Source organism: Apteryx rowi, unplaced genomic scaffold (assembly GCF_003343035.1).
Source record: "Apteryx rowi isolate R43461 unplaced genomic scaffold, aptRow1 scaffold_99, whole genome shotgun sequence".
NCBI lineage: Eukaryota > Metazoa > Chordata > Aves > Apterygiformes > Apterygidae > Apteryx > Apteryx rowi.
In genome coordinates, this window is record NW_020451304.1 from 49,271 (window position 1) to 62,525 (window position 13,255).

General features: G+C 58.8%; 2 protein-coding genes across 5 annotated transcripts in view; both read right to left on the reverse strand.

Annotated features, from left to right (window-relative positions):
- ULK2 (unc-51 like autophagy activating kinase 2) overlaps positions 1-165 on the reverse strand; it is a 44,738-nt gene extending 44,573 nt beyond the window's left edge. Inside the window, exon 1 of the mRNA XM_026055213.1 lies at positions 28-165. Within this exon, the coding sequence (XP_025910998.1) occupies positions 28-165 (138 nt within the window). The remainder of the gene's footprint in view (positions 1-27) is intronic.
- A 2,617-nt stretch (positions 166-2,782) lies between these two features.
- NLE1 (notchless homolog 1) lies at positions 2,783-12,627 on the reverse strand. Of its 4 annotated transcripts, XR_003251822.1 has the most exons (14): positions 12,592-12,627; positions 12,036-12,179; positions 11,704-11,921; positions 11,524-11,603; positions 11,187-11,263; positions 9,810-9,907; positions 8,478-8,670; positions 7,879-8,014; positions 7,428-7,474; positions 7,066-7,268; positions 6,305-6,464; positions 6,151-6,221; positions 3,554-5,641; positions 2,783-3,218 (listed from the first exon to the last, which is right to left on the reverse strand). XR_003251822.1 is itself a non-coding variant. In XM_026055187.1 (13 exons), exons 1-13 carry the CDS (start codon positions 12,598-12,600, stop codon positions 5,629-5,631), a joined length of 1,449 nt encoding a protein of 482 aa, XP_025910972.1. In that variant the 5' UTR covers positions 12,601-12,627; the 3' UTR covers positions 2,783-5,628. The 4 variants fall into 4 exon arrangements, 3 of the variants coding, with proteins under 3 accessions (XP_025910972.1, XP_025910974.1, XP_025910973.1); XM_026055187.1 differs by having other exon boundaries at positions 2,783-5,641; XM_026055189.1 differs by lacking the exons at positions 11,524-11,603; positions 11,704-11,921; positions 12,036-12,179; positions 12,592-12,627 and having other exon boundaries at positions 2,783-5,641; positions 8,596-8,670; positions 11,187-11,257.
- Positions 12,628-13,255: the final 628 nt, after the last annotated feature.

The following is a 13,255-nucleotide window of genomic DNA, read 5'->3' on the forward strand; positions in this document are numbered from 1 at the left end:
GCCTGGCCCGGCCGGGGCCCCGCGCACCCGGGGGCCTTCAGGCCTCCAGAGCCATTCCCGCTCCCCAGGAACCATCGGGCCTCCAGAGCCATTCCTGCTCCCAGGGGTGCCAGGCCTCCGGAGCCATTCCCGCTCCCCCAGGGACCACCGGGCCTCTGGAGCCATTCCCGCTCCTGGGGGTGCCGGGCCTCCGGAGCCATTCCTGCTCCCCAGGAACCATCGGGCCTCCAGAGCCATTCCTGCTCCTGGGTGTGCCAGGCCTCCGGAGCCATTCCTGCTCCCCACAGACCATCGGGCCTCCGGAGCCATTCCTGCTCCCAGGGATGCGAGGCCTCTGGAGCCATTCGCGCTCCTGGGCATGCCAGGCCCCTGGAGCCATTCCCACTCTCCAGGGACCTCTGGGCCTCCGGAGCCATTCCCAGGGGTGCCAGACCTCCAGAGCCATTCCCGCTCCCCGGGGTGCCAGGCCTCCGGAGCCATTCCCCTTCCCCGGGCCGTACGTCAGGCCTAGCAGGAGGAATGTCAGCGAAGGGAGAGGTGATGGAGGAACGCRCACGCCAAGTGCTGAAGGATGTGCGGTCCGAGTTGCTCGTGGCTCACTCTCCTTACAGACCGAATGAGCCCTTTAATTTACAGCCTCTGTCCCCAGCACTTCCACATCAGCGGGGGGACGTTTCCAGCAACACACGTGTGCATCCAAAAAAAAACCCCACGCACCCCACACTGCAGTCACATGGAGCCTTTGGCCTTAGGCTCCCTGCCTTGGCTTTCCCCTCCTCACTGCTCCCTTTCACTTCCTTTCTCCGCCCGCATTTTCCATCGCACCGCCTCGGCGTCCCTGTTTCACRTGCGCCAAGCCGTGTCAGGCCTCCTCAATATCCCCGGATGCCTCCAGCGCTCCGGTCACTGCCTCCCCCCGCAGTAATGATTAACCCCGCTGCACGCCTGCAGGAAGGCGTTTGGTGGACGGCTTGCAGACGGGGACGGGGACGGGGCAGCACTGCCTGCGCTTTGCTGCTCTGCTTGCGGTGCCGGCGGACCGAAACAGCGACCGAGCAGAGAGTTAGGCAGCCGCTTCTCTCCTTATTCTTCACTTATCTCTGTTGACTTACTGCAGCTCGAAGCCACRTGCTAATAGCTGCGTGCGCCACGTCAAAACCTTCGCAGCTAAAGGCTGCTCCAAAGGCAACGCACCTGGACAAAAAAAAGAAGTTCAGCRAGAGATATTAGCAGCTTTATGAAGGACGTTTTAAGCTGTGTGTGCATCCTATGGGGGCATCCGGGAAATCCTAAGAAATCTACTTTGWATCAGAGAACCAAAGAACCTAAAAAAAAAAAAAAGCCTATCTCCCCCCCCTTTATTTTCTGAAGTTTTGAGCCTCCCTCCAAAAAATCCTACATAGCCCCAGTTTAACATACAAAGCTGAGAAAGCAAAGCCAACCCAATAATTTCAGTGGCTTAGAAGAACACCGTGGAAAGAATAAATGAGATGTAAAAATATTTCAAGTTAATCAGAAATTAAGGTGTTGCAAGCTCTTTCCAGCATGTATTCACAGTGGCCCTTTAAARCCAGGAAAAAGCCCACAAGTCATAATGTGTTAAATATTCCGATTCAGGAAATATTTTCCCCRGGAGAACGGGCTGCTTATTCCCATCCGCTGACTTTCACGCTCAGTGTTAATTCTCTCGGCATCRGCACGTACCCTCAACCCAAAGCCTGTGCCACAAGCTGCGTTTTAGGGATGCTAAAAAACGCACAGACGGGTCCCTTTTGAAGAGAGAAAGAYGCTGCAGGAATTTCCTTGGCCGGATGGTGGTTCAGCCAAATTAGTTCCTCAGCTGTAAGCCAGGACTCGCGATCGCAGGAGCTACAGACCTGGGAAGAAATTAGCACCTTCTCGGTTGTCCGTCTAAGTACACAGGGGAAGCGTCCGTTCGTCTGGCAGCAGCTCCTTGGGACACCGACGTCAGCGTTCGAGTTTCCAGCCATCTTTCATCCTTGAAAACGCTATTGGTCTTCACAAACACTTTGCTACCATGCCACCAAAATGCAGTTGTTTCCGAGGCAGAAACCGCCCCAAACGGTGCCCCAGCTGACCTGGTGCAAGGTGGAGAGAAGACTGCTCTTCCTGATGCTCATGCAGAATAATTAAGATGAGGAATTTCTTTCTGTTCATCAAAACATTTTTTTTCCTAGTCTCTCCCCAGGCAATAAGCCACAAGGAAGCTGGATAGCTGGGAAAACACTCAGGAGATCAGACAAGTCGGGTAGCAGGTGAGCRTGGGGCTCCAAGGAGGCCGGGCCCGGGCAGCGCAGCGCCGAAGCCCCTTCGCAAGCCCTTCTGCAGCGACGAGCAGAGCTGCCTCGCGCAGCCCTGGCAGCAATTCCCAGGAGGATGTTACGGCCCTGCTCATCTAGATGGGACAGGAGCCTGTCACCATCCCACCGCAGCCTCCTCGCTGTACACGACAGCCTATTTCACTGCGGATGCTCTCGCCGTCCTCTTCCCTCACATTACACCCAGGAGGGCAACCGAGAGCGCCGAACTTCACTCGGCGCGCTGGCGTACTTCCCCGTCCTGGTCATCACTGTCCTCACACCACTCGGGACAGGCGTTCGTAATAACAAAATTAACGGTGGCACGACTTGAGGTATCACAGCTTTTACAGGGAAAAGTGTCAGGGAGCGTTTCGGGAGGAGCACCGTATCAGCTGGATGTACTTAAAATTATCAACAAAAAGTAACGCCCACGTCGTAGGCATACCTGTGCAGTACTCGTAATGGATAAGTTGGGTAATACTGGACTAAAACAGCAGCATATACCGAGCTTTGTATCACACAGCTTTTGAGAAGTCTGAATATTTCCGTACATGCCTTTTTGTAAGGGTAGCAGTACGGTTACTGGAAAAGGTACCAGGCAAACAGAAAACTCAAGCTCACCTTCTAGATTTGTATTTTAATAAAAAGTGGCAATATCGTGCACATTAATAAAACCTTCCACCCAAAGCTGCAAACGCAATTCCGATCAGCTAATTAAAGCTCAGGCCGCCAGGAGAGCAAGGGAGATCAAGTGCTCCTATTTGCTTCCTGCCAAAAAGGCAGCTGCCTCCGAAGCGAAGCGCGGCCGCTGCTTCCCGAGCGGCGAGGAGGCTGCAGAGCGAGGCCCCGGCTCTGCTGCACGCATCCAATGTGGCCGGGAGGAGCGGCAGCGGATTGCTGAGGAATACAGATGGAAAAGAGCCAGAACTTAATATGCATGAAGGCTGGTACTGTATGAATGATAAAAATAGTAGCAGCTGCTTAGATAGGAAAATACAATTTGGTCTATGCGCAAAGTCATCACGTAGCAGGGCTCAAAATCTACCTGCTGTCAGGTCAAAGAAAGAAGAAGGCTGGGGCAGCTTGTTTTGGTGCAAACTTACTTCCAGGCCACCTCTTTGTTCAAGAATTTGCATTTTGCTTTGGAAAAGCTTTGCGGTCCAGTCTTAGGAAGCCGAGTTTTAATCAGCCTCTATTCAATGCCTAGTACTACGGGGACGGCGGCAGCTTACCCAGGCGAGGAGCAGGGCTGGGGCACGGCAGCTGCTTCACTTTGGAGATCGGCGGACAAGGAAATGTTCACGGGGGCACGGCACCCCCGGGCAGCCCTTCGGGAGAGCAAGCAGAGACCGGCCCCTCTCCCAGTGGGAAAAGCCGTGGGCTGCTGCTCTCCCCGAGCCAAACCAGGGGACGGAGCCGAGCTCGGGAGGGTGCACGAGCTTCCCTTACGCACAGCCCAGGAAACGGCTTAGCGGCCTGGCTTCGGCTGGAGGTCCGTCGCAGCCGCTCCGCCGGCACGCTTCCGCACGCCTCTGCTTCCCAGGGCACGGCCGCCTGCGGGGCACACGTACCACTACAGCTTTGAACCGCCCTCTGCCGTGACATTCGTGACATTCGCCGCAGCGAATTGCAAAAGCCTTTGTTTAGGCAAAGCCTATGCAAATGGACCCGACACAGCGTTCACAGCCCCCCAAAACCACCCGAACGAAAGAGCAGGTACAGGACATTGAGTTCTTCCCAAAAGATCCCACAAAGACAGAGCCAGCTGATCCGGCTGGCGGAAAAAGATACCACCACCACCAACAAAAGGGACAATAATTTGTGTTCTCAGCCACATCAGAGATGTAACTCGTTGTTCCAGGCTTTTGCTCACGTGACTGTTTGAAGAGCAGACAAGCAAATAGCCATTAACATCCTTCCCGCGCCATCCCCTCTTTGTGCTCCACAGCAATCCTGCCAGCAGGAACAAAGTCCTAAAATGTTATCTTCTGCAGCTAGGAAACATCYGAGAGCCAACCGCCCAGTTTGAGCTGAATTAGCCACTGAGCATCAACCGCAGTACGAGGGCTATGGAGAATGTTTCGGTCCTCATACTAATTTGCTGCAACTAAACCCGGCCATACAATCTCTACTCCTTATTAAGCACATTTTGATTTCCACTGTTTTCTAACCATCCTGGAAATAAACACTAAACCCTGGTATATTTGCTTCATGACTGTTGGAAGCCTGTATTGACTAAAAAAAAATAATAATAAAATAATAAAAAAAGACTTATAAGCAAGCTTACAAATATTAAAAGCAGTGTTTTAACCACGAGCATGGATCCCTCTCACCCACTGGGCAAGAAAACATGCTTGAAAATTCCAGAAGGAGCCAGGTGTGTGCAATGGAAGTTTTGCCATTTGCCGTGACAGGATCTCGGAGGCAGTCCCAGCCTTGCTGCCAACACAAACCCAGGCCAGGGGACACAACGCTCAAAGCACCTGCTCCATCCTTCCCCCTTCTAACCCTCCCTTCCTTCCCCCGATGGAAGGGAAATGGAAAAATCCCTGTGCAGAGACACAAATGCTCTCATTTCCCCAGCTCCAAGAAGCACTGAGACCTGAAAACTCAGCGCAGCTCTGGCAGTGCAAAGTCCATGCCTGCTGCACCCAGCCCTGAATGCACGAGCAAAGCAGGGCGCTCTCGTCCCTGTGGACGTGGCGGATCGCCGGCTGACCGCAGCACCCCTCAGTGCAGCCCGTAAGGAACGGGACGAGCGTAAAGGCAAAACCCTCCTGGAGCAACGAGAAGCCCCCAGCCCTTATTCTCGGCAGATCTTCGCCGCAGGCATGCAGCCAGGCAGAAGCCTGCAACGCAACGATGTTCTGCGTTTTCCCCTTCCTCTCGCCCCCTCTGAAGGTCATGCAAGGACACCCCTGCCTGTTCCCACAAAAGCCTTCCTCCCTGCAGGATTCCTCCCAAGGCAAAGAGCATGAGCCGCCCCCGCCTTTGCTTTTCCCTTTAAAGGGGGCAGGCTACTGCAAGGCAGAAATGTCAATAAAAAGCAGCTTGAGATGGAGGCAGATGAGATATCCCTGCTGTAATGTTCAGAGGAAATCATCCTGCAAAGCGCAGCTCTTAGTAAGAACTGGAATTAAAATTTCCTTAAATAAATAGAAGGAAAGAATCCATGAGGGAGAGCAGCTGATGGGTCCAAGGAGACGTGCTCAGGATGGCCTCTGTCGTCCATTGCCCCCAGATCTCCCCAGACAGACGGAGCCAAAGGCTGGGCCAGCTGAGGACCGGTGGCTTCTGGTCACTGCTCCTACCTACGCCATCTGCGAACAGAAAGAGCCGTGAGTCCCCGCGGTCCGGCGCCAGCGCTGCCGCGCAGCCCAGCACGTACCATGGGGGAGCAGCACAGCGGGAGACGCCGGAGCAGGCTCTTTCGCCTGCCGCAGTTAAATTCCCGTGAGCCTGTGGCTGTCTGTCTGTCTGCAYGACTGGGAGGGGAGGCAGAGCAAGGTGAGAAAGGAAGGTCTGACCCGCCGTACAACTGTCCTGCCCCTCTCCAGCCCAGCGCAAGAGGGCCAAAACATCAGAGCCCAACTGCAGCCCTGGCTGCGCAGCTGGAGGGACTCTGCTCTCTAGTCATCTACTGGGGGGGGAGCAACAGGTCCTGCACTGAGGGAGGTCTCCAGGCTGGGTTTGGCCCAGCGCTGTGCTCTCTGCAAGGAGAGATCATGCCCCGACAGTGAGGGCCTCTGCAAGGAAACCGCGGCTTTGAAGGACACACAGAGCAGTCGCGACATCCTGCTCTTCCAGGGACAGACCATGGGATACTTACATCCGTAAACACTTATCTTTCCCTCCACTTGCCACCCTCTGTCCGTCCGGGCTCCAGTCTGTTGCAAACACCTAGTATTAGAGGGAGACCCAGTTATTTCTGCTGTCGCAGGAAGAGTCACTCCCGCCTCTCCCAGCTCGCCCAGACGTCTCACCTCGTCTGCATGGCCGGGGAGATCGATGGCCAGTTTCTTCGTCTTGGCGTCCCAGACCTTCAGCGTGCTGTCACTGCTCCCGCTCACCAGCAAGCGGCTGTCTGCCGACCAGGCGATCTGGTACACCGCCGAGACGTGTCCTCTCAGCGACGTGAGGTACCTGGCGCGAAGGAGGCACCAAGAAGCTGTTAGATGAGCGGGCAGCTGGGTGTCTTCCAACCTGTCCTCGCCCAGCCTTCATGTTTCTTCTCTGGCTCCTAGCAAGCAAGGTCACGGGACGCCCAGCACACCCCGAGCCAGCACGCATGCTTTGTACACAAAAGGCAATTGACTGCTGGTGACTTGGTCTGTCTAGAAACCCTCTGAGATGAGCTCACAGCCTTCGAGAGGACGAGCCCTTCACATCGACCCCTCCGCTGAGAAACCCTTATCAACACTGCAGCTGTACGGTACAGATGTGTCCTTCCTCCCTCTACCTGAGCAAACACAGGCCTGGACTCCTGCAGGATTCAGAAAGGCCACTAAACCACCGATTACTAATTACAACCACAGAACAAAGGAAGGACTGCTACCCCGAGCGCTCAGGGATACTCCAGCAGGAGGTTAAAGCCTGGATTACAGGGGCATCCAAACACCAACTGCACCCCTCGCAACTGCAAGAAAGAATTTGCATCACCCAGAACAAGGTGTTCTCTTGCACAGCTGCTGTTTAAACTGGGTCAGCCTACAGTACACATCTGTAACGGGGCAAAAAAACTCACTTTCCTGTCCTGCCATCCCAGAGCTTTATGGACTTGTCAAAGGAAGCACTAGCTATTATCCGGGTGTCTGGCGAGAAGAGGACTTGGTTGATCAATGCCTGGTGGCCTGTCATCCTCTCCAGCGGCTTCTTGTCTTCTGCTGGCCTCCAAAGAAACAATGTGAAATCATCCGACCCTGAGACGAGCCTTTCTGGCCCCTGGCCCTGAGAAAGGGATGAAAGAGCCTAAGTCTTGTACAAGCCAGGCTTGGAGAGCTCGTGTAAGCATACCCAGTGTTGGGGTCAACAGCCAACTGCACACATTTAGTGCTTCCATCAGTAAAATAAAATGCAGTAGGGGCAAACTTCCCCTTGCGGACTTACCCTGACTTGGTCATACCTCTGCTGTGCCTTGTCCTTCAGTTCTGCCACTGGAAGAGGGAAAGGGAGAGGGAGAAGAGGAGATATTTGAAATCCTTAGGTGAAAGGAAACTTTACAACCCTGTGATGCCACCTCTACTCCAGGGTCTGTGGGCCAAGCAGACGCATTTGTAACTGCTCACCCGCTTCCCCTTTGCTGAGGACCACACCGGGGGCAAAAGCCCTTGAGCACAAGGTGGCCTTCCCAATCCCTGTGCTGCGGGACTCTGTGCACGGGCAGGGAGGACCGTGGCTGTCAGCGTGGCCAACACTGGCCCAGGGCCTGCTCCCAGCTCTCAGGATGGTTTTGGCTCGTGGCAGCACTAAGAGGAGACAGCAGGTCTCCTCGCTGCACCCCAGAGCTCCTGCCCTTCCCACCGCCTCCCCCAGCCTACAACGCAGGTGGTGCGCTTACAGGAGCCGCTCACGTCCTGTGGGTTGATGGAGGCTTCGGCGGGTTCGAAGGCCCCGGTGCGGAGAACGTAGTCGGTGCTAAGAGCCATGGTGTTCACCCAGTGAGCGTGGCCCTGCAACGTGCGGCACAGGACCCCCTGGAAACAAAACCACCCGCTTAGAGAGGGATGGGTAGGGCAGAGCCAGACTGCACGGGACCCGCCAAACCCATCGTGCTACCGGGACCATCCAAAACTTTCCAAGCCCTCCTAGCTGCGCAGCAGGCCTGCAGTCATGCTGGCTGGGAAGAAATGACACTGCAGAACCTCTGGGACAGGCTTCCAGTAGAGCCTTGCAAGGAAACCACCAGGAGAGGTGACTCTAGGGGCATTTCCAGCTTTTAAGCCCATTTTATGCTTTTAGGGATGAAAACATTTGCTTGCACAGAGGCTCCAAGGGGGTTAGAGGATACAGCATGAAGGCTGCAGCTACATTTTCCAGGGCACGATCCGTGCTGTGAGGAGCGGACAGGGAGAGAAAATGCAGCCGCTCCAGTGCGGCACGAGCAGCCCCCGCCGCCGCTGCTGGCCCCCGGGCTGCCTGCCCGCCCATCTCACTCACGTCCTGGCTCCTCCAGACTTTGATGGTTCTGTCCTGGGAGGAGGAGTAGAGCAGGCCATCTCCCCCCCACTTCACGCACGTCACCGACTGCGTGTGGCCTGTGAGGATTTTGTCACACCTGCCCATCAGCGTGTCCCAGATGCGGATGCTGCCGTCCTTGGAGGCACTCGCCAGGTAGCGGCACTCGGGGTTTCTGGGTGGAGAGAAGACCACACGCGGTCGCAGAGCACGCGCAGCTCCTCCACCAAGACCTTCCCCATRTCATTCCCAGAGGATATAAGGGCCCAGAAGTCAATACAAGACAACTTGCTCTTTTGGCTTAAGATCAGAGAGGCCAGGGAGGGTCACAGAGACCCACCGCCCCGCGGCATCGCTGCTCCCAGGAGCGGCGTTCCCGCTGCACCAGCTTGTGTCTCCCTTCAGCTGGTCGCAGGCAGGTGACAGCGAGGAACAGCGCAGTGGAGACAAAACCATCCTCAGAAGAGAAGCGAAGCTGAGCAGCACAGAGCGGTGCCAGGCCAGCCAGGAGGCTCRTTAATGACCGGCACCACGACCCGCCGCGCTGCCAGCGCCCGAGCAACGCCAGGGCGAGGAAGGACCTGGCTCCTGCTTTGYGCAGGAGCCGAGCAGGGAGCGCAGCTGGCCGGAGACACCGCGGCCGAGCACTAGCAGGGTCRTCTCCCTCCTCTCCATTTCCTGGTCCTCCCTCGTAATCAGTTTTTGCTAACTCAGTTAACTGTTTGCAATAGCTGGAGACTCCTACTGGGGAATTCAATTTGCAGGGCTCTGCTCCGAAGGGGCCCTTTTTTATTCCTATAATGTCTTGGATTATTAACTACAACTTTCCCCCTCCGCCCACCTCCCCCAGGCAGAGCTTTGGCTGATCAAAGGGATAAGGGGACTGCACGGTTAATCAGCCCTCACGACAAATAAAACGGACGACAGAGGCAACCACGATGCAGGAGGGCAGAAAGGGAGCGCTTGGCAGGGCCGAGCCCAGGCACCACGCGGACGGGCTTTCCCGTTCCCGGCTCAGCGCTGGGGAGGAGCACGGCTAACGTTCGTCCAGTGCTGAAGCATTTTCCATAGGCAGGTATCCTGTTTATACGGAGGGGGAAACTGAGGCACAGCAAGTTCCCAAGCACACCAGGACCGTAGGGAGAAGCTGGGTCTCCTGTGCAYGCGCCAGCTGCTTTTCTCCTGGCACACCTGGCAGCTGTCCTCCCTCTGCGCGCCGTAACACGAGAAGGCCTGCAGCAACGGGGCCCCGAAGGCCGAGCTGCTCTTTTCCTTAAAAGTAAAGGGGAAGGCGTAGGCTGGCCCGTCACTTACAGGTGGAGCGGCTCCCAGCACAGCCACGTGATCCATTTGGAGTGGCCGGTGAGCACCCGGCCGATCTGATTCCCCGTGGCTGGATCCCAGAGAAAGATCTGACCGAGAGAGGAAGCGAGAGGGTCGCGTGAGGCCGCGCATCATGTGAATCCCAGGGACATTCAAGCTCCTTTTAGAAAGGAGAGGTGTCCTCGGGCTCGCGGTGCCRGGATTTGAATTGGCAGAAGCAAGGATGAGAAAGGGAGGGCTGGATGGCGTTCCAGGTCCCTGCAGCAATCAGCTGACATCTCAAAAGCATGAGACCCGACCGCCCTCCRCTCTGCCTGCGATGCTGCTGCGACAAAAATATCTGTCTCGTCTCAAAACCGATCCAGGTCTCCGGAAAGCCAGCCTGAGCCTCTGACACCTCGCGCCGGAGAGTTTGGGAATGTTTGCAGAGCGCGATGAAAGCCAGAGAGCRCTAAATGCTCCTTATTATCGGATTCTGTGGGTGGGACACATGCTGGTTTTCTGCTGGTTTTTCTCTCTATATATAAATGTTCATCCGGAGAGCCAAGGCATTAGTCATCTGCTACTGGAGAACCTGGGAGAAGCTGGGAAGCGGAGGACAAGCAGCACCCCAGGTTACAGCCAAACGCCACCAGAGCGGGGCAGAGCTGCCCCGGGTCCCTTGGGGCCTTGTATCACAGCGGCTTTTCGGCGACTGAGCGCAGGACAGCAGCGCTGCCGCGGCCGCTCCTGCTGCTCCCGGGCCGCCCGAAGGTCAGGGCGCCGCATCCGAAGCGAGCGCCCCGCCGCAGCTCAGCAAGGCCCTGCCTCTCTTTTCRTTGCCCGTGAGCGCTCCTGCTTCCGCGGGCGATTCCCTAAGCGCCTCGAGCAACCGCAGCTCGCCCGGTGGCTGGGGCACGGCCCGCGCCGACCCTGCCAGGGGGAATTTGGCCGCGGCTGCGCGGGAGCCCTGGCCCTGCCGCGCTGGGGAACAGGCTGCATGTCTGGGTCACGCAAACAGCGGCCCCGGCTTGGCCGGGCGATGCCCTTTCTCGCTCCAGACACCTCCCTCGTGACGCGTCCGCGTGCCAGGGACCACGTCCAAAGCCTGGACTCTTTCCCGTGCAAARGGGAAAGCGGCTGCAAGGCAGACAGCAGAGCTCAGCGCCGGCACGCGGCCCCTCGAAAGGCTTCTTTAAAGGCTGCGGGGCAAAGCCCTCATCCCCCGCAGCCCRTTTGCCAGGTTTCATCTCAGCCCAGGACAGGGCTGCAGAGGATCCCCTGGGCCAGGCCGCTGCGCACTCCCGTGGATCCCACTAKATCCCCCTTCGGCCCGTCTGTGCCGGCGCGTTTGGCCCCTTGGCAAGGGAAGACGGAGCCGCCACATACCTGGCTGTTCTTGCAGCCCGAGGCCAGCTTCTTGCCGTYGGGCGACCAGGCGATGCTGAGCACCCAGTGCCGGTGACCTGGCAGAGAGCAGGAGCCAGCGTGAGCTGAGAGCGGCAGCCCGGGCACGCGGCAGCCTGGCAGCAGGAGGGAGGAAACCTGCCACGTTCCTCCTGCCCAGACCCTGTTTCTCCGCCTYGTTAGGGAGACGGAGCTGCTCCTCTCCCCAAGCTGCGCTCCCAGGCTTCATGGCTCAGCTGGCACCCACGGTTTCGGTCTGTTCGCCCCCCTGCGCGGGCAGTGGGGCAGGAGCCGCCCTCCCGGGACACCCCGCACCCACCTTTGGCCGTGAACTGCGGCGTCTCCGTGCTGAGGTCCCAGAAGCGGACGGTGGTGTCTCCGGAGCCGCTCGCCAGGTACCTGCACGGGGAGAAGGAGCCTGGCTCGGTGCGGTGCCCCCCAGGCGGGACCGCAGCTGCCACCGGTTCCCCCCGCCGTGCCCCCCGCCGGAGCCTCTTACTTTCCGGTGGGGCTGAAGGCCACGGAGATGACGGCCTCGGTGTGCCCCTCCAGGGAGCTGGTGCAGCGCGTCACCGCCCGCACCCTGAACACCGCCTGCGGCTGGTAGATGATGTCGAGCACCTTCTCRGTCTCCAGGGCCAGCCCCGCCAAGGTCTTCTCCAGCGAGGTGACGATCTCGGCGTCGTGGACGTAGAAGGCCAAAGGCACCGGCTCATCCTACGGGAGAGAGGCGGCGGGAGCGCCGGCGCGGGGGTCTCGGCGGGGCGAGAGGAGCTCGGCGCGGCGCCGGGGCAGGGTCTGCGTGCGGGGCGGCCCCCCAGGCCCCCTCACCTTCTGCAGGAGAGCGTTGCAGACCAGCTGCAGCTTGTCCGCGGTGATGCCGATGGGGACGTCGAAGGGGGAGCCCAGGGGCTCCCCGGCCTCGTCCCGGAACTGGATCAGGAGCCGCTCCGCRTCCTCGCTCGGCGACATGATCTGCAGGACAAGGGGCTCAGGACACCCGCGGGGTCCCCGCTGTTTTTTTTTGGGGGGGGGCAGGAGGGGCCGACGGCGCCCCAGCCTGGGACCCCCAAAGTGGGGAAGGGGAGGTGAAAGGGTTCCCCGGCCCCACGCAGGGGGGACCCCATGGGGGCCAGCAGGGGGGACCCCCATTTTGGGGTGAGGAGGAGCAGGACTAGCCCCGGGCAGGGCAATATCGGGGGGGCGGGGGGCCCCAAGGGACCCCGGCCCCAGGCAGAGGTACCCACGGGGGGGGCAGAAGGAGCCACTATGGGGGGAACCAGGCACGGACCCCGTATGGGGGGGGAAGAGGACACCCTATAGGGAAACGGGCAGGCCCCGCACACCAGACCCCCCCCCAGCCCCGACACCCCCCGGCCCCGCTCACCGCGGCCATGTGCGGGCGCGACCCACGTAGGCCGGAAGCGGCGCCTGCGCGGGAGGGGGGGGGCGGGATGGGGGGCGCTGCCGCCCCCTGGCGGCCGGCGGGGGCGAGCGGCGCCCTAGAGCGGCGGGGCCGCGGGTTCGAGGCTGCGGTCGGCGAGCTCCGCCCCGCGCCTCCACCCCGCGGATTTTGGGGCTGTAGCAGCGCGGGGGAGACTCGGCCCGCGGCCGCAGCCCTTGCGGAGGAGGCCARCAGAAAGCGTTACTCTGCGGCAATCCCCAGAACGTAATCCGGCAGGATTAATGCAGCAGCCTAGCAGCTCCTGCTGCAGCAGGAACATTCAAAACGTTTCCCATGCCCTGCAACCACGGCTGGTTCAGAAGACAAGGAGGGGGCAGATACTGCATGGAGGAAGAGGAGCCTCAAACCTGCTACGAAGACACGCAATGCACCAAGCAGCAAGTTGGGCATCACCCAGCCTAGTCTCCCTTCTCCTCCTTGCAGCGCGGAGAAGCTCCTTGCCGGAGAGGACACGCAGGGCGGGAAGCAGCACTCGCCCTTGACATACCACCATCCACCAGGCCGCCCGGCCCCCGGCTGTCCAGGCTCCTCTCCAGCAGAGCGGAGCTTGGCACCAGTAAACTTCCCTTCCAGTAGAACCAATTTA